This window comes from Molothrus aeneus, chromosome 8 (assembly GCF_037042795.1).
Source record: "Molothrus aeneus isolate 106 chromosome 8, BPBGC_Maene_1.0, whole genome shotgun sequence".
Classification (NCBI taxonomy): Eukaryota; Metazoa; Chordata; class Aves; order Passeriformes; family Icteridae; genus Molothrus; species Molothrus aeneus.
Genome location: NC_089653.1, coordinates 12,893,292 through 12,917,451, shown reverse-complemented (window position 1 = coordinate 12,917,451; position 24,160 = coordinate 12,893,292). Strand labels below are relative to the sequence as shown.

General features: G+C 46.0%; 1 protein-coding gene across 1 annotated transcript; it reads right to left on the bottom strand.

Moving 5' to 3' along the window:
- Positions 1-13,197: 13,197 nt before the first annotated feature.
- PPIF (peptidylprolyl isomerase F) lies at positions 13,198-20,604 on the bottom strand. Its single transcript, XM_066554920.1, has 6 exons — positions 20,401-20,604; positions 18,333-18,363; positions 17,391-17,479; positions 15,146-15,242; positions 14,344-14,419; positions 13,198-13,963 (listed from the first exon to the last, which is right to left on the bottom strand). Exons 1-6 carry the CDS (start codon positions 20,587-20,589, stop codon positions 13,828-13,830), a joined length of 618 nt encoding a protein of 205 aa, XP_066411017.1. The 5' UTR covers positions 20,590-20,604; the 3' UTR covers positions 13,198-13,827.
- Between the last annotated feature and the right edge of the window lie 3,556 nt (positions 20,605-24,160).

Here is a 24,160-nt window from a genome sequence, read left to right as displayed (position 1 = left end):
ACTCCACAGTAGCCCTTAACTCCTTCAGATGGGCAGATTTTAGGATGCTATGCTCACTCTAAACGTGCTGCCTCCTTGCTTGCAGAAGTACAGCGTTGCAGCTGGCTGTGTAAAAAACATCAAGTCACTCTCATTATTATCCTGGATTTTCCTGCCATCAGCATTACCTGTTTGTCATCATTCTGTCCATATGTTTTATCAGCAGTGGTTTTCTGTTGGTATTGATGAAAAGAACTGATTGGGAATTGGTTAAGGTGTTGTAATCCTTGTAAAATGCCTGTGACTGCACAAGCCCTGTAGGTCCGGCAGTCCCGGGGCAGGGAGCATCAGCCCGTGCGTACCTCAGCATCGCCCAGGCCTTGAAAGGGCCCAGGGTGGAGGTCATTTCCCCATTTCCCTGGGACACAGCAATATTTTGGTGGGTGTGAGGGGCAGACAAGCCCATCTAGTCCTGGATGTGCGACAAGTATGAGCTCATTAGGAGAGACTGCAGTTACAGCCCAGCCTTCCCTCTCCACTGAGACAAAGTCCAGCAACACGATGTGCTCTGAGACAAATGAACTGGCTTCCCCTGGGAAAGCTTCTAAAGACTTATGGTGTTTGAGGGAAAGCATAGCTTGAAGGAATTAGACTTGATTCCAATCTGACCACAATCCAAAGTGAAAATTAATTCCATTTTAAATACTAGATTCTTTATTATTTCTTTTTAGTTACTGAAACAGACTCTGAGTTGGATCATAATCTCTTTAACTGGGCCCTCACCCACTAGAATCAGAGTCCTTTTACAGCTCTTTTTTATCTGACAATGATTACTTTACTTCCCCACTGAACTATCCTGGGCTGCTCCCCTGCTGGATTGGACTATGGAGAGAAAAAAAAAAAACAAAACAAACCTAGCCCAGGCTGGCAGGGAACCCCAATAACACAGCACATTTTGCTCAAAAGCCAATATTTCTGCCAGGTCATTTCGAGGCGCCTTTGCCAAATTACAAACCCTTCAGAAAAACTTTGGGTCCATGAATGCTCTTTGGTCTTTGGTACGAAAGTGTCACACAAAATGAGGTCAAGAGAAAACATTGGTATTGCAAATCAAGGCTTATAGGTGCCATTTCAATCACTTCAAACCCTTCACTTTGCTTTATATAACTCACGCAGTAATTCAGTCCTATCTGTCAGTGGCTGCTTTTAGTTGAAGCCACTCATTCACCAGTAGAGATTTCTGTCCCATTCATTTATCACTAGAGAATCCTCTGTCTCCCCATTAATTTGTCACTAAGGATTCCTAACTCTCCTCAAAACACCCCTGCATCAGCCTGGAGATGAAGCCAGCAGCAGGAAGAGCTGGCCAGTCCCTGTTCACCCAGGGGCTGTGTCCTGACAGCCTGACACTTATCCCAGTGTCCTACCATGGGACAAAATGACAATGTGTAACAGTGTGGGGCTGCATTACCTCCTCTGAACAAACCCTCCACAGGGGCTGTCAACATAAAAACCAGCCATCATTACATGCAGTCCTGGATGACCTCATGGTGAGGGTGTGAGCTGGGCCCAGGTGGAGTAAAGGCTGTCACAGCCCCCTCCCAGGTCTTGGTGGAGATGCCACCAAGAGCAGGATCCAGGGGACAATGGGCCAAGCTTGCCGGGCCCAGCAGCTCGTGGGCAGAACCCAGCAGCCACCAGCGTGGTGTTACCCTCAGAAGGCAGCCCAGCAGCACAGGCAGCTCCTGGTTTGGCCACGTTGCAGTCTGGAGCTTGGCTAACCCCTGGCAGCTACAGCAGGAACACAAAGCACAAGGAACAGCTCCCCAAAATGCCAAGTCAACAGTTTTCTTATCAGAGGAGACTGAAATACACTGGGAGAGTTTCCCACTAAACATCAACTACTAGGCCTTTATTTATAGCTTATAAAAGTAATTGCATTTCAAATCTGTCCAAGGGAAAGAGGGGCTGCTTTGTTTTTTTTTAAATCTATGAATTTTGTTACCAGAAAAACTGCTATATTAAGCATGAATACTGATTTTTAAAAAGCAAAGCCAATAAAAATGATCCAAAGGACAACATTCCTTAATAGAGACCATAAACTACAAGGACAGGAGAATAGCAATATGCAAAAAACTGATGGGAAATGAATACTTTTTACTGCCAGTTAGTCTTACAAACAGAACAAATCACATCAGTAGACCTAAAATAAATACATATATATTTTCAAACTCAATATTGATCATATATGCTATGGGAAGAGTTTCAGGTGGCATTGAATTTAATCCTGAGGCACTGTAACCACACTGGGCATTTTGCTTTTAACTGTAGTGGGTAAGGAGTCACCCCATGAACCTAACAGCTTTGTATGTCCAGGTGCAGGGATTCTTGTTCAGGGAGGAATCTAAGGGAGGAGAAATGAGAAGCTGTTTGCTGTTGTATTGGGCTTGGGTTTGTTTTAAACATTAGAGACCAGTTTTCAAAAGGTGCAGGGTTTGGATGCAGCCATTCAGACATAGTTGGGCAGAGGTTTAGTCTAGGTCCATTTCCAGTTTTAATAAACCAGTGGCTGTAATAAAGGACGAGGAACTTTAAAGTGTGCAGGGCTAGGATATAATATTTTATAGTTCTTTCTGCAAGGCAGAAAGTTGATATCTCACTAATGCATACTAGAGGTTGTTGGAGAGTTTCCTAAAATAAAGGACCTAGTTATTTTCTTGTTTTTATTCATTCTGCTCTATAGTCTGTGGTTTTGTTTTTCCAGTTTTCCATTGCTCTTTGCCAGAGAGTACATAATACATGTAAAATACTCTCTGTCCTTATTTATGTCAATGGTCTGTTGGTATCAATGAAACCACTTCAGTGCTGGGACCCTAAAACTGGGATGCCCCACCTGTAAGACTATTGGAAAAAAGCTATGAAATAACTGCTTATAAATTAAATGCTTCATCAGGAGGACAGAGTCTTGTCCAATAAGTTACACTGGATTGGAATTGGATAAAAATTTCACTGTTTATTGCAGGTCTGTATCAGCTTAAGGATCACACCACATGGCCATAAGTCAGAGAATCATAGAATCAGAATGGTTTGGGTTGGAAGGGACCTTAAAGACCATCTAGTTCCAAACCCCTGGCCAAGGGCAGGGACACCTTCTGCCAGACCAGACTGCTCAGGACCCCATCCAGCTTTGCCTTGAACACATTCAAGGATGGCACATGTACAGCTTCTCAGGACAGCCTGGTCCAGTGCCTCACCACACTCACAGTGACGTTTCAAATCATTTCTCCCAGTGTTTTTCCCCCTTTGGGACCACTGCCATTTCCCAGCACATCCCACTTACATGACTATAACAGGAGGGAATGGGCTAGAGACACCTGGAGAGGGGACAGAATCCACCTCAGCACTCTGATCAGCAGGAAACTGGCTCATCAGGTGAATGAAGTCAAATACTGACAAGATCAGAACTGGTTTATCACCAACTCACATTTCTGCCAGGTTTTGAGAGAACAACTAAAGAATACATGTTGAAGCTGTGACTTTGACACAGGAGTACTAAAATAATAAAAAAGGGTAAAATTCAGGATAATGAATTACATCAGTGGAACAAGAACAATTTGGGGTTTTGTTAAGCCCAGGACCTTAGTCAGCAATGACACACTTGGGTAATATTATTTTAACCCTTTGACTCCTTGATACAGAGTTCAGCCTGCTCTTGGAGGGGCCCTGCTCTCAAAGAGCAACAGGGTACAAACCTATGTTATCTGCAGGCTGTAAGTAGCCATTGAAAAACTGTCAGCTTCATTCCTGAGGAAGCAGCTTCAGGAAAGGTGGAATGGGCCATGTCTCAAAAGGGGAAAAAGAAGGAACTGAGTTCTCTTAGGTGGGATAACAATGGCTGCAAAATCCCACTGAAAGCAAGGCAGAACCCTCACGCTGTAAGTTTAACTTATATCTAAAGGCTTGGTGGGCAATGCTGACACACTCACCACTGCAGAAGACTGTAAGCTGGATGGGAACCACCAGCCCAGCTCCCAGAGTAACCCCCAGCCATGCTGGAAGATTCTCATTGCCATGCCTTCCTCCCAGTTCCAGCAGGCAGAAGAAAGGGAAAGGATCAGAACTCAGATCTGCAGAGCCCCTCACTGCAGACAAGCAGGATAGCTCAGGCTCAGGCAGTGTGAAGACACCTGTGAGCCAGCACTGGCAGGAGGAATGGGGAGGTGGGGATGAGAAGCTTTACAGCCCTGCAGTGTTGCAGGTAGCTGTATGTCCTGCTTATGTCTCTGCAGCTGCAGGTTCAGATACACAGCTGATCTCCAGGCTAATGCATCACTGCTCTCATTTTTTAATTTTCATGGCTCCTGAAGTACATTTAGGTTTGGTTTATCTCAATGGTTTGGTTTATCTCAATGTGTCAACTCTTCTCCTATGGATATAAAATATTTTCTTCTATATTCTAATGTACTGCATCGATACTGAGCCCTTCAATTCCGAGTTTGTTTCACTGACCCTCCTGGCACTCTGGTGTGGGTTATTGAAGCTTTGTTCCTCTTCAGTCTGACACCCTTGCTCTTTCACTTGTGCTTTGAGTTTAGAAGGCAATGAAACAGAAGGTGGAAGGAAAATGTTATTTTGCCCTTGCAATGCAGGTGCTGCTGACGCAGCTCAGGTGTGACACTGGCAGCAAAGGACATTCCCTCCTGTGCTGTGGTGGGTGGAGGTGTCCCCCTCCATCCCACTCCTCAGACACCCTCTGAAACAGCTTTGGAAGGAGATGATAAACTTCATTAACTGAGGCAAGTAATTAAATAGGAGTAAAAATATCATCAGCATCTGGGAAATGCTGCTGTGCTGTCCACCTGCAGAGGTAACCAGCCCCTGCCTCCCTCCCTCCCTCTGCCTCCCTCCCTCCCTCTGCCTCCTCCACCTTAGTCAGGAGTCAGACCATGACAGCAGAGAGAAGCATTGACTGCAAACTGCACAAGTCCCATTTCTGAGCATGGCCAAGAAGGGGGGTTGTGCAAATGGAGGCTGGCCATGGCTCTGGGTTTGCATTCAGCAGGACCCCACAGGAAGGGCATGTCAGCCAGCTGTCAGGGTACAGTCTGGCTGTCCTCTCTTGTGAATTGTGTGCTGAAACAGATGCAGTTTTATAACTCTGCTTAAGGCAATCTGGGCCAGGATGGTTTCTGGAAAATTATTTCATATTATTGTGAAGAGAAAAAAACATTCCCTTTCATTTTGTCATGAAGGGAATGGAGCTCAAAAGGTGGAGAAGTGTAAGATGTGATTGTCTTGCCCACTGTCCCACACCAGTTTCTATGCTTTTTGTAACTAACCATCATACAATCCTCCAGTTCACCCCAGAAATGAAGTCATCCTTACAACTAAAAGAAACATCTAGCTTTCCTTTTTTTGTGCACTATTTCATCTGTGCACATGAATACTATTTTACAAAATCCAGGGACATTAAACCACTTTTACAATTAATTTCAAAACAACAGCCAAAGAAACAGAATTAATAAAAGCACTAGAAAAATGAACTGCTCTGCCTTGACCCAAGATGACATAGTAAGTCCCAATAAGTAGTTTGTAACAGCAGCCACCCCAGAGACAGCCAATCCACTGGTGCTCTCCCATTTGGTGTCTCATACTTCAAGTCTTCAAGCTCTATGTGATCCTGCTCACCCTGCAGTCAAAGGAAAGCATTTAACTCTCTGAGTGGATTTTTTTTTCCTCCACATATTAAATCCTTGCACCTTTTTTAGCTTTAGTGATTTGGGATTGATGCTTTCAGACAGACAAGCCACCCTCACACAGAGGGGAGCATGCCTGCAGCCCAAAGGGATGTGGGAGCACAGCTGAGAGCCAGGGCAGCTGCATCCACTTTTGCCCCCCAAAGATGTGTCAATGACAAGGGTCCAAGAGCTGCAGCCGTGCCAGCAGACTCCCTGCAGAGGCTGAATGCAGACACCCTGAGCCCCACTGGGGGCACAGCTACGGCATGAGGGGCACAAACTGGTGATGGTCAGCAAATATTGTGTATGCTGGGAGTTCAGTTTCTCAGCAATGTTTGCATTTCACTGCTGGGCTGAGTAGAAAGAAGATGGTATTGAGATGTGATTTCAGGCTGGTGATTTACAGGCAGCCAAAGGAATTGTGTGCTCTTGCTGCAGACTGGGGGAGTTACTTCAGTACAGGGCAAGTCCAGCTGGAATGTCAGAGGGCGTGCATCTGCAGGAATCCCAATGCCCAAGTAAGGAAAGCACAAGAAGCAGCACATGTGTTCACCATTCCCTGTGACAACCAGCAGCAGTGACAGCATTGCCACCATATCATGCCTCTGGGCACACGGCACTGCCTGGCCCCACCGCTGGGGAAGGACCGGCAGCAGTGGCCACAGCCTGCATGTCACAGCAGCCCTGGGGAGCAGCACCTGCAGGGCCCACAGCCTGCAGCTCTGCATCCAGCCCCACCCCAGAACTCGGGGTGGCACTGCTGCTCCGGAGGTGGTGGAGGACACTCAAGCTTTCAGAGGGCACATCTGAACACCCTTTCTGCTCACAGCACCCGACAAAGCTCTGCCTGCAACACACTGACCACAGGGAGCCACAGTCATGACCTGATGTTCTAGCAGGGAACTGACTGGCAGCTTTCTCCGGGTTTCTGCTGCGGGGTGGAGGCAGTCGGTCTCCCAGGGACTGATCTGTGTGGCCTCACAGCAGGAGTCGAGGCAGAGCTCTCGCCCTTGCAGCTCTCTTGCTTGACATCACCGGCTATACACAGAGGGGAGAGGGCGGTGGCAAGCAGGGAGCAAGGAGGGAAGCATCCCAGCCAAGGGATATTTTTTCAGGCGGCTTCCAGCCAGGAACTGCTTGACCTGGAGTATGCACACTGTGCCCTGCAAAATTTGCCCCAGCTCTCAATGAGAGGACACAGACCCAAGAGTAATCTCAAAGACCTCTCTTGTCAGCCCCCGGTAACCAGCGCTGCCGACACCCACCCGGGCAGCACTCGGCCTTGTTTCCCAGTGCTCAGGGCCAGCCCATTGTCCGCATCCAGCAGTGAGTCAGGGGGCCCAGGGTTAGCGGGTTAACAGCTCTGTAGCGTCATGGTCAGCTCGGGGTGGGGACCCGGGCTGCGGCCAGGGCTGGGGTGTAGCTCGGTGCGGGTCGAGCTGTGACCCTTCCACCCTGTCCAGCCAGCCCTCCTCGGTGCCGCTGCACGCTCCTCCCATGAGCTGTGCGTGTGCAGCCCCCTACCAAGCAAAAATCACAGCGAAGAATGCAAAATTTGAGCTTCTGCACTTTAGGCAAGGAAATGTTCTTAAAAAAAAAAAATGCAGAAAAGCATTTATAGGAACCTGGCAACATCAGCAAAGCATGTGAAAGGCTGCAAGGCTGAGACTGCGTGCTGGCATCCCCCAGCTCTTAATGTACAGAATCACGCAGCTTTCTCAAAGGACACTTCGCACTTTGTTTGGCCTTGGCAACCATCAAGTTAATAGCAACGCTGCTTCCAAAAAAATAAAATTCTAACCAAACACTTTTATCAGGGAAGAAAAACCCTATGATACTGCATAATTTGGAGCATGCACTGTTTAGTACTAATGCAAAATTTATTGCTCTGGCAAAACCTAAACGTTAGCAGCTGCTGCCTCCTCCTCGCACTCCTCTGCATCTCCAAGGATCTCGTGTCAGCTGTGCCAGGGCTGGGGTCGGAGCAGCGAGCGAGTCCCCCCAGGGCCGTGGAGCCGCGGCCAGGGCTCCTCCTCGGGCCGGTCCCGGCGGGGCAGCTGCCGCACATCACTGACAGATTGCCTTGGGCTGGCCGCTCTTCCAGAGACACCAGCGACACGAAAGCCTCTCGGGAGGAAAGTGCAACCAGCTGGGGATGAGGTAGGAGTGGAGGGGGAGAGCATGAGCAGGAAAACCGCAAGACTCTTGTGCCTGCTAAAAATGATTCCCACCTAGTAATTTTAGCAGCTGTTGTGTTCTTCTGCCTACCTTCCTGGATGAATTTTAAGTAGGAGGTGAGTGAAAATGAGAACGGTGACAAAATTTCCCCCCACCCCCACCCAAAACCTCTGTATCTGCACATTTTTAACTTGCCCTTGATCCCATCTTAAAGACACAGTCAGTTATTTTCCCTAGTTAAGTGGGGTTTTTTTTGTCCTGGCTGGTAAAAAGGAACAAAAATTCACACCAGTGTTTCTCAAGGGTGATTAAAAATAGTGACCTGTCAGGGAAGGATGGAGTGACACAATACCTGCTCACAATACCTCAGACCTGCAGGGCCAGGATGTGGTTGTGAAAAGAAATGTGGCTTTCTAATAAATAAGAAATTAACACCAGGTGAAGGAGGGCTTCTCTCCAGCATGTGCCAGAGCAGGTCCCAGCAATGCCCTGCCTCTGCATGGAGGTGCCCCAAGGAGCAGCTGCCCAGGGAGGTCACTGTGCTTGTCCCCTCACCCTACATCTGTTCACTCACAGCTGCAGGGGCTGTGCTTTGTGAGGATGGGGGAGGACACCTGGAGAGGCCCTCCCAGAGTCCTGTGGTTAAGCAGGTGCTCTGCTGAAACACACACACCCCAAAACACTCACAGCAAGGGCTGCTGGAGGTGAGCTGACATTTACACACAATCTGAGTTTTAGTCCCCAAAACCATATATCTGCATAGTGAATGCAGGCTAACACCAAGCAGAGTGCATGGAGGGCTACCAATCCAGAGGATGAACTACTCCCTCAGGGCGGAGAGGTAGCCTGGAGCAGCAGTTCTAGAGCCTGAAGTTCAGTTACCTGCTCATTTATACTGCTCTTTCCCAGGACCTTCAGGACCTGACCACTTGGCTGAATTCCTAAGAGATGATGAGGTGTGCCTTTAAGTTATCCTCCACTCTTCTCAACCTCCATGAATCCCAGCAATGATTGAATTTTAGGGGTTTGTTCACTTAACCAGCTAATAAATAACAAACACTTTGAGTCAGCATTATCCTCTGATATGATTGCACTGAACTCAAGCCAAAACCACCAGCAGTTTTATTTCCAGCTACACTGCATCTTCACCACCAACAGAGCAAGCAGCAGGTACTGACAACCCTCTGCAGCAAGGTCCTTCAAATCTTTCTCACGTAGACACGGCATCTACAAACAAACAAGCTTGTCTGCATTCAGATCCACTGTAACAGAACCAGATCCCTCTCCTACCTCAGTTACCTTCCTTCCTCTTCCACCATTTAGAGTTCATAGTGGAGGTCCTCCTGCACCCCACAGCTCTTAAATTACACCCTCACCAGTTCCTGACACCCTTGGCCTCAGCTCTGACAGAAGTAAAAAAAAAAAAAAGCACCTCTTTGCTCCTGTTCACTTCTCAAAACAGGGAACCACCTGCCTCTGCAGGAGCAGCCTTTCTGTCCTACAGCTCCCCCAAGCCTCCCTCTTCATTGTGCCAGGGCACCATGAGTAACCTGTGCTGGAGCTGGAGCTCCTTCTCTTGGAGTATTTGGGGAGAACCAAAAACCACTGCTGATATCCATGTGCCTCTGTCTGCCCTCACCCAGCTGGCTACTGCTGGGAAACCAGTTTTGCTCACAACAAGCAAAGTGTGCTCAGTCCCCTCCCACGAGGATGGAAATGAAGAACTGGGATCTTTTCTCTCCCATGGGTCTGGTAGCTCACCCACAGCCAACACAGGGTGCAGGCTGGGGGTGGCCACAGTGCCCCACGACAGATGTGGGGACCACTTGGAGGCAGGAGAGCAAGGAAAAGGCATAGCCAGAGCTGTACTGGAAAAATCAGAGCTGGTACTGGAGAAGTAATGCCAAGTCTCAGGACAAATGTTGCCAAGGTTCAGTTTTCAGTTCAATAGTGCAACAAATTGATGTTTGGGTTGTGAAGATCCAGGGCAAAAATTCACCTGTGACCAGCTGGTCCATACAATGTTTTTAACAGTCAGACCCAATTAAGAAATCTGCAGGTCAAGATTTGAAAGTTTTTCACTTGAAGGTCAACTGCTTTTTAGCCTGGTTACTTCTGAATTGGGTAGAATGTGCTTGTCCAACTACAGTTTCTCAGCTAGCAGCAGGACATGCAGATTGGCCTTGAAATGTCACGTAAAATTATTTGTACCCTCAGTAATTCGCTTCTTTGAGGTTCTGATTGTTGATATATTACTACCAGCAGAGTATACAGCATTACAAAAGAGAACAACACTTTGTACCTCAAATGCCTTGACTTCAAAGCATTTAAACTTTATAAACAAAGAGATATAGACTCAGTCTAGCACCAAAGAAAGCAATTTATGTAAGCAGAAAGTCTGGAACAAATAATTAAAACACGAGACTAAACAAAAACATTTGTGAGTTTGTTGAAACAACTTTGAAATATAAACTCATTTTTTCTGTGTATATTTACTTGCACTTTACCTAAGGGTGTGCTTTCTTACTTGTGTTGCATCTGGAAGCACATCAGTGGTAGCCACGTGAAGCTCTCTGCAGGCTCTTTTCCTGGAGTGCCCCAGCTTCATTCCACAGGCAGTCTGGACGTGCCAACCTCTCTGACAGTGTACAGATGTTTGTTCTAAACATCCAGGTGAAAAATGGCAGTAGCACACCTGCCATCCCTCTGCTTTTCTAGGAGTCACTTCCCCATGGTAAATACCTCTGTCTTCTCTGACCTATTGGAGTTATGCAGGATTTCTAAAAAATAGTTCCCCAAAAAACTGTTCTGGACGACACACTCAGCTTCAACATCTTCCATCACACCTCAGTAAGCTCTCGGCAATGGACAGCCGCGGTTGGGGCACTGCTTTACTATTTTTCTCATCCCGAGGACCTGAAGCAGCCTCTCAGGGACAGTGGGGTGCAAGGGCAGCGTTGAGGCTCTAGGAGGGCGGGAGGGCAGCTCAGCGCAACCCGGGGAGCACAGGGAGCCCGGGGGCACCCCGCCCTGGCCCCGCGCTCCTTCACGGGCCCTCACGGCGGGCCGGGCCGGGCCAGGCCTGCGGCGGGCGCGGGGCGCCACCTGGCGGGCAGCGGGGCCCGCACACCGAGCGGGGCCGGGCAAGGATGGAGCGGGACAGAGTGCTGTGCACCCGGCAGGACAGGCACAGACAGGGATGGAGCGGGACAGAGTGCTGTGACCCGGCAGGACAGGCACAGACAGGGATGGAGCGGGACAGAGTGCTGTGACCGGGCCGGACAGGCACAGACAGGGATGGAGCGGGACAGAGTGCTGTGACCCGGCAGGACAGGCACAGACAGGGATGGAGCGGGACAGAGTGCTGTGACCCGGCAGAACAGGCACAGACAGGGATGGAGCGGGACAGAGTGCTGTGACCCGGCAGGACAGGCACAGACAGGGATGGAGCGGGACAGAGTGCTGTGACCCGGCAGGACAGGCACAGACAGGGATGGAGCGGGACAGAGTGCTGTGACCCGGCAGGACAGGCACAGACAGGGATGGAGCGGGACAGAGTGCTGTGACCCGGCAGGACAGGCACAGACAGGGATGGAGCGGGACAGAGTGCTGTGACCGGGCCGGACAGGCACAGACAGGGATGGAGCGGGACAGAGTGCTGTGACCCGGCAGGACAGGCACAGACAGGGATGGAGCGGGACAGAGTGCTGTGACCCGGCAGAACAGGCACAGACAGGGATGGAGCGGGACAGAGTGCTGTGACCCGGCAGGACAGGCACAGACAGGGATGGAGCGGGACAGAGTGCTGTGACCCGGCAGGACAGGCACAGACAGGGATGGAGCGGGACACCGAGTGCTGTGACCAGGTAGGACAGATACTTTAGCCCAGTAGTGAGAGGCAAAGCAATGCACCATCACCCGCTCTCTTGCTGCCTGCACCTGAATGACACCATGGCTTCTCAATACCAGCAGATCTTACTGCAGGGGTTCCATACTGTTGTCTCCTTATCACAAAAGTTCCATACCTTCTCGGTGTTTCCTGTGGGCAGCTCCTCAGAGCACTGACTCTTCTTCACAAAGCAGCCAACTGACTCCAGCTCCCCTCTCACCCAGCCACCCCACTCTTTTATAGCATCTTCTTCTCCTTGCTGTGGCCTGTTAAAGTCAGGCCTGCTCCTGATCTTTGATAATTGGCCCAGCTGCAACTCCTTAGGTAAGTTTACTTCCTACACTACCTTTATTTTCTTATATTCGATCCCCCTACACACACCCATCACAAAGTCAACAGCATTAAACAGCACAAGTAAGCCCAAGAGGTTTCAGCTTCTCATATTGCTGCTTTCAAGAAAGGAGCAGACTTTTTTTTTTGGTGGCAGAAGTGTATTTAATAATTTTCATATACAAATTAGGAGAATGCACAAAAAAATGTTATTGTATCCAAGTGAAATAAGCCAAACCAACACAATTTAATATTTAAAAAATACTACATTGATTAAGCAGCTACAGTGGAAAGAATAAAAAGCTTTTGAATTCCATTTTTTGCAAAACTACATTCTAAATACTCCCTTGCACACACGAGTGCAACCCCCAGTTCAAAAAACATCCAGTACAAAATAGTTTTAAACCCACATATTATCATCCTGCAATGAAAATAAATTCACATTGAAGAAAGCCATCACAGTTTTTCTCTAATGAGATTATTGCACAAAAGAATCATGTGTTTTTTCCCCACAATCATTGATACTTTACAGCCATAGTGATTCCAAAGGCAGTGGTGTGAGATTCCAGCATTTGTTGCTGCTTTAGTATGTCACATAGAACATGCATCCTGCTTTATACAAATGAAATGTATAAATTCAGCTGATCCGCTGAATTCTTTCCTTCTCGTGCATAAACCTACAATAACCATTTTGCTGCACTGATTAGGCCTTGTGAGTCTGTGGTGACCAATTCTGACTGATGGTGATGATACATAAGAAGAAATCATAATCCAAGTAATACCCAAGTTGGGCTGACTTCACAGGATCAACATGACAGAAAGGCAATCAAACCTATTTCTCACTCAAGCAAGCTCACTATACTGATTATATTCTCAAAGTACAAAAATAGGCCATATATTGAGAACTGAGCTGTATTCCTCACAGAACCAGATCCCAGAGCAGAAGCACACTTGAAGTTCACAGTTCCATAATAGTCCTGAGATCCTTTGGCAGGATTGAGGTGAGGTCCTATTGCCAGGTAGAGCTTCAGTAGTAGCCTAACTCAACCTAAAGCAATTTACTTAACCCAAAAGTCAAATTGCTCCACTGAAGCAGGTCAGGTAGAGTTTATTTTTAAAAAGTAGTCTGAGGCTGTAAGAAAGACTAAACCAGAATTAATTTTTAAGAAACCCACAGTTGCTCATTAAACCTACTGGACAGAATTTAACTGAGACACAAAGAAAATGCCAATGCTGTTGCAGATAGCCTTGAGAGCACTGGTCAGTAGTATTGCTTCAAAATGATGAGACGAACAACAGAATAAGAATTTATTAGCACCAAAGGAAACATGACATATCTCAATTTATACCTAACCCCCAAATGCAGAACCCCTGCTGTCAACTCCACCACCCATTTTAACAGCTGAAACATCCAAATACTAAGGACAGTATCAACACTGCAGTCAGGTACACCCTGGTGACTTCAGCACTTCTTGCAAAACACAAGGGGACTCTACCAAACCAGTGTGTCTACCATGGTGGTGCACTTACAACATGCTTCAGTTACTATTTTATGGTTTTTATCAATATTATTCAGTATAAGTATAAAAGTTGGACCAAGCTAAATAAAAAACATAGTTCCATAGGTGCTACTTTTGAGATAAGAAATGTTTGGGTGTTTTTATGATTCATTTTTCACAGCATCCAAGTTGTCATGAAGGGTAGGGCAAAAGGTCAGGACAGCTGGCCACAGTCAGTAATGACAATCTTTTTGGAGGGTTTTCCACTCTTGGAACCAAAGCTCTCAATTTTTTTCACTACATCCATTCCTTCCTTTACATGCCCAAAAACAACATGCTTTCCATCTAGCCTGTAAAACAAATACACAAAGGCAGTTTTACTTAAAACATAAAGACAGTGTTAGCAGATCTTCATAGCTCTCACCTGCTGACCAACTCTATGGCAAAGGCTCAACTGCCCTTCAAGTGACACAAAGCTTTATAACCTAAATTTAGTTCTGGACCTGACAAACGTGCTGTCACAGCTCTTCCTCCCTCAAGTAACAAAACCAATTTATTTTCTATTGGAGTGAAGTAATCCGGAAGTAACAAGAAGACAAAGAACCAACCAATCAAACAAACAAAAAAATACCAACCCACAAGCAACATAACAAAAATCCCTAAGAAAACCCCAAACCCTTCAGATTCAGGCATCAATTAATGAGGGTAATCTGCAGGGCTGAGAACCTACCAGTCAGTTTTTGCAGTGCAAATGAAGAACTGGGATCCATTTGTGTTGGGTCCTGCATTGGCCATTGAAAGCACACCTGGAACAGCAGCAGCTCATTAGACTGGTGTAACAAGTATGCAGTGCAAAAGACAATTTTCCTCAGCACATTTAAACTAAAGATTAACAGTAGATGTAATAGTCTCACAGTATCTCCAAATAATTTCTAATCCCAACTTCCTGCCTTAGATTATTCCCTCCTGCCCAGCCCCCCTTGGTTCCAGAGCAACAGTGTTAGTAACATAATTAGCTGTACACGCCCTGAACGCAATTAACACCAGCTGACCTTTCCTGTGGTTCAACAGCAGCAGCCTCCTGGGACAAGGAAGTAACAATGCAAATAAGAGAGACTATAGAATTCAATTAGATATTCTTTTGTATGGCCTTTCCTTTGCTTTTTCTGGTGTTAATTTGAGCTTAAAAGGACATACCTGTGTTACCTACTAAATAAGAAATTCCAGATTGCTTTGTTTTACTTATACAGTAATCTTCAAGTAAAAATTCAAGTCTATGACTTATGAAAGCAGTAATTTCACCTTTAGACAATTTTAAATCCCCTTATTGGCTGGCATATATTTGTAGAACAGTACACACAAATAAGCATATGCCAGGGACAACACATTGTTCAATTTCTTTGATATTCTGTAATTACCAAGTGACCCATAAATCTAAAAAAACTTATTTTTTAAAAACACATCTTCATAAACAATGCTTTATTATAGGTCATAGTCTTCAGAAGGTAAAAAAGAAAATGTTTATTATTTACCAGGTCCTACATGCTTAAGTATGAAATTTTCATCTGGAAATCTACTGCCATAAATGGATTTTCCACCAGTTCCATTATGATTTGTAAAGTCACCACCCTGAAACAGAAAAAGATATTAACTCTACTAACATACATGGACTATTTCATATCAGAAGTAATGTTATTGCAAATACACACACTTGCTCTAATTTAAAAGTGACAACATTAACAAATTTTCTTCAGTTTAAGGATGAGCATGGCCACTCAATTTAGAGCCAGTACAGTCAGGCTAAAAGTAGATTTCTGCTTCAGATATTGCTGATATTCTCTATAAGTGCTACAACCATCTCTCTGTGTTACCAGCCTTTCTCCCAGAAGTGATGGAACAAACAGCAGTAATTTTAAGAAACACCTCAAAGGCCTCAAAACCAAATCACTTAAGTTCATTACCACAGGCAAGACCTCCCAACTCCTTTTTCTCCCTCTTTTCTTCCAACAGGTATAAACACTGGTCAGGATCTCCATTACTATTACCCTTTGCTATTTCTAGGTTTTGCTGTGTCTTACACCAGAGCTATGTTAAGCTTATGTTAGCTGACCCCATGCTGCTTGCCAGAAGAGATGTGACCACCTGTCTCAGGTTAAACACAAAAAACCGGTTCAAACAAAAAATGCACCCACAGTGACTCGCCAAGGTGGCTCCCAACCACTGCTCCCAGCCACGTGCCATCTCCTCTGCAGGAGTGACACCATCTGTGCCAGAGAGAACTCATACCCAACAGGTAGTGCATGTGACCCTCAGCTTCCCCTTGTCCCCCTGAGTAACCTCCTACAGGTGGTGTCACAGCTGCTCCTACGCAGTCCCAGAGCTATGTGCTGCATGCCGTGTGGAACCATGAACTGCCCAGTCCCGGATATGATGGCCCTCAATTAGGCCATACCAACTGCCTGAATCACATCAACAATCCATCTCAACAAATGCAGAAGTCACTACTGTTTTCTCTCACTTGAAAATAGCTGAAACCCATGACAGTATTTCCACTTCAGCAATGACCTCTGAGTAATTCCTAAACATCAATTCATTATCTCACCATACCATAATCAACCATCTAGCATCCTGATTTCCAGTCCAGCTGGGGGGCCAAAGCAGGGCAGGCAAGCACAACGGACTTACAGGGAACTTCACAAATTCGTGACAGAATTCAAAGTAGGGTTTGTGTTTGTATTTTTTTAATGCATTTCTGATCCCAGAAAGACTTCTAAACTCTATCCCTCTGTCAGTATCACAAAACCTTAGTTTGCATTTGAAAGGCAGGAAAATAGGTCCTTTACAGCACACCTGTCCCTTTTTTTTCTTAAAAATAGGTCATACAACTAGGGCTTCTTGTTCTAACAGATGTGGTTTTTGCTTAAAAAAACAATTGAGGATGGGAGACTATCACATTCATTAATAAATAAAGCATGCTTACTTATAACCTTCAAACTTCCTTAAAATTTTCTCAGATTTTTTTACAAAGCCATTCAACAATTCAATGTTGTTGAAATGTACCCTTTTTTAAGGTAAGAGAGGACCACCAGGAATCCTGTGCACTACAGCAGCTCCATCCTGCTCATCTGCCAAGCACCGTACAAAAAGAAGCTTTAAAAAAGCTTTGTTGTTATTCTGGTTGCTGCTGTTTAAGTAAAAAGATGTTAATATGCATGGGCTGTTGTCCAGAATTTAAAAGATCTGTTCTTTAAACCAAAAAATCCATCTCAAATGCATCACCCCAAAAATCAACCCAGACTAACACTTTTGGTTTCCTTGTCCCCTCCATATTACAGAGACATTAAAAAAATACTAAAACACATTGTCTATTGTGAACAGATTATTCTGCTGGGAATAAGGAATGGACATGTTGTTTGTCAGCTCACAGAGAACAGTAAGGTAGATTGTCATTCTACCCACAACTGCTTCTCCCAAGCAATGCCATGTAGTCAGCTCTGCCCCACACTAAAGTACACTGCTCTACTACAGCAGAAAGCCTTCAGACAGGCTTCTTCTGACCATCCACAAATAACTTACACTTATTTGTACAAAAGATGAGCTAAGCAACAGCTATTACAAAAATATCAGAAATGCAAGTCATGCTGTCACTTCTTGGTTGTTTTGTTAGCAAAGGTTAGAGCAGAGCCATTTCAAATGTTACTACTAGTCTGTTTCTAGAAATATGTCAACAATATAAAATTAAATTTAATAAAAAAAATTTAAAACCCCCAACATTACCTGGCACATAAATGAAGGAATCACTCTGTGAAAAGTGGATCCTTTATAGCCAAATCCCTTTTCACCAGTACAAAGAGCTCTGAAGTTTTCTGTGGAAACAAAGCATAAAGTATTATATTCTGCATTGTATGTGGCAATACGAACACAACTGGATTAACCATGGCCCAAGATTATACGCTTCAAAAACGTGATTGCATCTTTAAAGTATTATCAATCTATCAGTTATTTCCATACCTTAAAAAAACCCTGGTATAAAGCCAAGAAAAAAACCCTTCTTTAGCCTCAGGACAGGGTACCAACATAAGTCTTTTCCATCTCATCTCCCTTTTATTTTGCTCTGACTCCAATTCTCCAACTCCCCCCACTTTTGCCTGTAGTCACAGGTTTCATTTTCTGACTATTATGCCTTTGTTCTTTACAGCAGTTGTGAGGATTATGTCTTTTTTTAAAGGATATTTGTCTAATAGGAACTAAAAAGTACAAGTTTTTTTCAGAACCACTAAATAATCAGATGAGGAAGGAAACAAATGATAAAGCACAAGAACTTTCTAAAATTAATTCACTAATCAGCTAGTGACCAGAAAAATAAAACCCCATATACTCTTTGGAAACTCTAAGAAAGACTACCCCTTTGATTTGCCCTTCCCCTTTGATTTGCTCTGGGGTTTGATTTTAATGTCAGCTAGTGTGGTTTAAACATATTCAGCACCATTAACCCAATATATGAACTGTACTGTCTTGGTGCAAATTGCAAAATCAAACTACCTGGAAAAATAACAAATTCCATCTCTTCACTAACACTTCCTGTCATATTTCTCCATATAACAACTGGGGATAGAACATGAAAAAAAGTTGTAAAGGGTAAAAGCACCTTCTCATTCCTGAAAATCACTATCTATAAATTAAGTATTTAAGTATGAAATTCTGAAGATGCTGCCTCACCTGCTGTCTTTGGGACCACATCAGCTTTCAGCTGTTAAAGAAAAATAAACAGACAAATTCATAAGTCAGCCTTTTCAAATGTACATAAAAAACATTTACATGGGAGACTCTTCTCCCAAAGTGTTATCTAAAATCACAAGCCATCTAAAATTCCATGAATACCTCAAAACTTTCCAAGCATTTGGCCAGCAATGAAAAATATCCCCTGAATGAAACCTTTAGCCAGTTAATGAAGAGCCACTTGAGCAGTGTCTAATGGTTTCACTGATTGATTCATAATTGAGCAGTACCTAAGAAGAATCTTCATAATAGACCCCAAGAGTTTGGATACAACTAGAGAGACCAAAGTCCTCCTCCAGCCCCTGCACAGAATCAGCTGTTGAAAATGACAGAAAAGGCAAAGGAAACAGAAGAGTAGAAACTGTGAATCAAAACCAACTTATGTTACATATGCATTTGCAACCAACGAAAACTTCTGGTTTTGATTACTGTACATCTTTTTACTATCCTTAAAAAGGGACATAAAACTGGCCATACTAGCCAGACCAGTTTTACCTAGCCGGACATCCTGACCAGCAGCAGACACCTGGAAACTGCATGGCTGCAGTAAGATTTTCACGTTCCTTCCCTAGGCCACTCTTCTCGGATAGCTATAACTTGCAGCAGACCACTACAGCTCAGACAAAGATTCAAGGTGATGCTACAATGCATTCAGACTATCTCTAAACTGGGCAGATTAAAGAACTTTAGCATAGAAATTAAATGCTACCACAAGAAATACAGGAACATTAATGCTATTTTTTTAATAATACCACCCAGAATAAGGAACTTGAAGAGTAGTATTTTTACATATGACTCCCTGAAATGCTACCTCCTGAGAGCACAACAGCTGGAACAGTCCAATTTATTAATATGCTAACACTATCGATAAATAAAAATATACTGGGCTCTAGTCTCAAAGGAACCTTTTTTAGAGAGAACTCTGATGAATTATATTTTAAAAAAATTCTACAAATACAGACCCAAGGTGGGTGCTGGAGGCAGAAGGCCACACTGACTTCCCTCAGCAGGCAGCATTCCTAAGAGCTTGATTCGCTCTCCAGCCCGTGGTTCTGGAGCACAGCCCTCACTCTTTCCCATACACACGGCATCTATGTGAGGCACATCCCGGCCCGAGGGTCGCATGTACATAACGTAGTACACGGTGCCCACGGCGCTTTTTTTCCTTTAAGAACTGATATTACACAAGTTTTTCTCTTCAGGCCTTCTTTACATGGCCGAGCATTTCAGAGATGGGATTTTTCAGGATGGAGCCAGCTGGTACCCGGCTCTTGAGCTTGCTGTCAGCAGCGCGGTGCCCTTCGCTGCACGTGGAGCCAGAGGCTCGAGGAGGAGGGAACTTCAGGAAACTGACAGCCTGAGGATGCACAGGAACCACCACACAGCGAGCGCCCACTAGAACACAGGATGAACCTGGGGGCGCGGTTGAAGGGCCCCACGGGCCGGCTGCCCCAGGAGCAGCGGCCCCCGGTGGGAAGGCCAGGGAGCCCGGTGCCGCTGGGACACCGCTCGCCCCTCTCAAGCCAGCGGCACACGACAGCAGCGAGTTCATTCTTGTTCAGTATTTCTGCTTACACACTATGCAACTTCCTTCGAGGCTCGCAGCCACACCAGTGCCGTGCCCTCCGCCCCGGCTGTCTCGTGGGATGGCCTTAGGGACCGACCGCGGGCACAGGCGGGCCGCGGCTCAGTGAGAGCCCCGGTCCGAGCCCAGCCCACCCCTCCTGGAGGGACCGTACCACCGCCCTCTCGCCCCGGGAGAGGAGCCCCAGGGCAGCCAGGCAGCGGCTCCGGCAGGCGGGCGAGCCCCGCCATCCCCCGGGCCCCTCTCCCGCCCGCACCGGGATCTGTGTGCCCTCGCCGCGGGCCCTGGAGCCGGCGCTGCCCGCCCGCCCTGACCTTGCCCGCTCCCCAGCCGCCATGCCCGGGGCCAGGCCGCCCTCAGCTCCGCAGCACCGTCCCCTGGGGCCCGTGCCGGGCCGGCTTCCCGCAGCCCCCGCGCCCCTACCTCCAACACGACGCGTCCCAGCGGCTGATTGTCGGCGCCCACGTCCAAGTACACCACCGGGTTCGGCGAGCCGGCGCCGGCCCCGCTGCAGCCGCGGGTACCGGCCGCCCACATGCAGGCGAGCCCCGGCGGCGGCAGCAGGTCCCCGGGCGGGCGAAGCAGGCGGCGGGCGGCGCTCAGCGCCAGCATCCCGCGGGCGGACAGAGCGCAGACTGGGCGCTGCCAGCCACAGACACGCGGACAGACACAAGGACACGCCGCCGCTGCCCCGCGGCCTTTATGGGCTCCGCCGCGGCGCCGCAGCGCCCGCTGGTGACGGCGGCAGCAGCAGCAGCAGCAGCGTAGGGTGAGATGGCGGCTGGGGCGGAGCGGGCTGAGGCGCCCTGGGGCTGCCCAGCGGGCTGAAACCCCAGGATGAAGCTGGAGACGCGCTAGAAGGGCTCCACGGGCCGGCCAGGGCGGAGCGGGCTGAAGGCGGGGAGCCGGCGGCCCCTCGTGCTCGCCCCTGCTGCCCTCAGTGCTGCCCCCTCCCCGCCCACCATTGCCCAGCGATTGTTTGGGGATCTCGTTTGTCCGTTTGCGTGTGGGGCTTTGTAGGGTTTTTTGCACATTTCCTCACAGCTCCCTTACCCAACAGAGATGGGGAAGTTTCTAAAATTTCATCATTCTACACAATGGCTCCGGAGAGCACCTTGGCGGGGAAGGCGGCGCAGCTGTCACAGGTGCGGGATAATTGGGATCAGCGGGGACACGGGAGTCACGGGCAGCACCCCGGGAGTTTCGGCACTGACGCGTCTCGAAACGCGGGTGTCCCTGAGTCACCCCGCAGCGCAGCCCCGGCCGTGCGCTCAGCAGCGCTCTGGAGCCCGCCTGCGCTTGGGCCGCAAACCTGCCCCGGGGATTACAGTCATAGCAGTCCCGGTTTAACGTAGTGAAATATCGTTCGTGTTTTATATGAAAATAACAACACATATAACTTTAAGTTTTCTTAATTAAGCAACTTAGATTAAAGTACTCAGTACACATTGATATTACTTTTTAGATATTACTTTGAATTTTCCAGTTTCCATCCTGATTTCAGGTATAAGTACTTCCAAAAGTTCTTCAAATTCTTAATGCCATAAGATATCTAAAAAAAAGAAAGAAAATCAAGCATGATTCTAATACTTTTTACATTTCTTTGTAGCGGGATAGAATATAAGAAAATAAAGATAGTGTAGAAAGTAATCTTGCCCCTAAGAAGTTGCAGCTGGGCCAATTATCAAAGATCAGGAGCAGGCCTGACTTTAACAGGCCACAGCAATGAGAAGAAGATGCTATAAAAGAGTGGGGTGGCTGGGTGAGAGGGGAGCTGGAGTCAGTTGGATGCTTTGTGAAGAAGAGTCAGTGCTCTGAGGAGCTGCCCACAAGAAACACTGAGAAGGTATGGAACTTTTGTGATAATGAGACAACAGTATGGAACCCTACAATAAGAGGACAATGTTTCTTGTATTATAAGTTAGAGTTATTTTAATGAAGTTTACAGTAATGTAGTAGTGTAATACAGTATAACAGAATCATACAGCCCCTACATGAGGAATAGTAAACTTTCAATCCCACCTAAATTCTTTGTGTCAAGCAGCTAAAAGAGCCTTCATTGGTAACATTCACTGAATCAACAGAAAGCTGTCAGTCGAGGTACTGCCACAAAGATCAGGGCTGAACTATAATGTGCAATTACAAACAACTGAGAAATCCTAGACTAACACCATTTTTCAGGCACATGCTCCAGAGAGACCCTTAACTGCTGATGCTGTAGGAATGACTATAGCAGGTACCACACTCTGTAACTACAGAACCATATAATGCTATGTCAAAAGGTCCATCTTGTCCTGAGGCTCCCCAGAAATGCCTAAGGAGGAGTGAAAATGGGAGAGAGGGCCAGTATGCTTTCAACCTGATACTGCTTTCACTCCAGAGAACTTCCTGAGCTGGCTTTGGTATGTAGCCATCTTTTTTTGTTGTTGTTGTTCCCATGTACTTATCCACTCATTGGACCGGTTTTAAATCAGCAGCTTCCTTGGTGATGAACTGGAAGCTGCCCTTCCACAGACCTGCTGCTCAGAGCACAAGAGTCTGTTTGAATATTGCTCCAGTTGCCTTCATCAATGTGCCTTACTTCTTGTGCTGGAGGAGACTAATTGTTTGGTATCTATCTTTGTCATACAGACCTACAGCTCCTTTCTCATTTCAAGACTGAAGAATCAAAGCTAACTCAATTATTATTTATAACAAAGCTCTTCCATGTCTTTGGATCATCTTTATTATCCTTCTCTGAGCTGTTCCACCTTTACAGATTTTTGGGATAAAAGGGGCTTTGCATAGCATTCAAGATAAGGATGAACAATGACTTTGTGCATACAATGCCATGCTGGTATTTTCTATTTCTTTGCCAATAACCTTAAGGTTTTTTGTTTGGTTTTTTTTGTTTGTTTGGGTTTTTTTTTTTTTTTTAATAGGATCTAAATCAGCACTTCTACCTACCTTGTCATATCTTCTCAGCTTCAAGTCTATTTTTGGTCAATTTTGACTTCTGTTAATCTAATCATCAACCAATTTTCTAGTAAAAAAACTCATACTCCTTTTTAATAATGTTTTAATTGAAGTAGCCACTAGAAGCCCAAATCAAAATTGTTCTGTTTATACCTAGAACAACAGACAGTTCTGGCCCTGAAGGATTTATTATTTAATAAACAAGACAAAAGATGAACAAAAGAAAATACCATCTTGTTTCACACTTGGGAAACACAGTGAAACAGCTTTGAACTATTTTGCTCAGCAGAGTTCACAGACATCTTTGGTAGAGCAAACAATAGAGTTTTCCTCATTTACAGGCCTTGGTGAGAAGACAAAACAGCAGTGATTTTTGTATTTGAGAATATGGACTGAATTATTATCTCTAGGTTTATGCAACAGAGCTACTAAATCACTTGTTATAGTCTACTCCTGCAGAGTCAGATGAATTACAGCTCACTCAGACAGCTTGACTAAGAACTTATGAATTACAGAGGTCACTTTCCAAGAAGGACAGAAAAAGGTCTCCAAAAACTGTCAAAGGCCACTATATCACTGCCAAATGGGGCTTAGAGCTACCTCAGCAAACTGATACAATTTTAGGGGAGCTTTGAACACATCCATTTGTAGACTTGTTCATCATTGAAACTCTGCAACATGTGGCAGGGAGATAAGTGCATTGAGCTGGAAAATGAGTGCACCCCACATTAACTAGATAGGCAACAGAGCAGGGGTGCAGACAAAAGTCAAAAGAGCTGCTTCAGCAGAGCTCTCATGGATATGGGTACCTGCCCTTAAAGGTTTCATCATCCTTCTCCCTTCCCCCAAAATTACACATAAGTTAGAGATGGATAAACAAGGAGGGCCCTTTTGAAATTAGTTTCTAAATTTTAAAAACCACTTACCAAAGGACCCTTCTTATGTTGTAGCTGAGAAATTTCTGTACAGGAAAAAGAACCTTGAATGATACAATAACAGCATTTCATGCTGATATATTACTTACAACTTGAAAGTCTTCATAAATGCTGTTCAGTAACTGATTAAATATTACCACCACTGTGCCAAGACAGCCAGGAAACAGTAAGAGTGGTCAAGTGGCTCTTCCAAAGAAACAGAAGGACTTAAATGCTTGAAAGGTGACCTAAAAATTGGGAATTTTGATTTGAAGGATCTTGAAATGCAGTGCACAGATAAAAAGGTGATATGC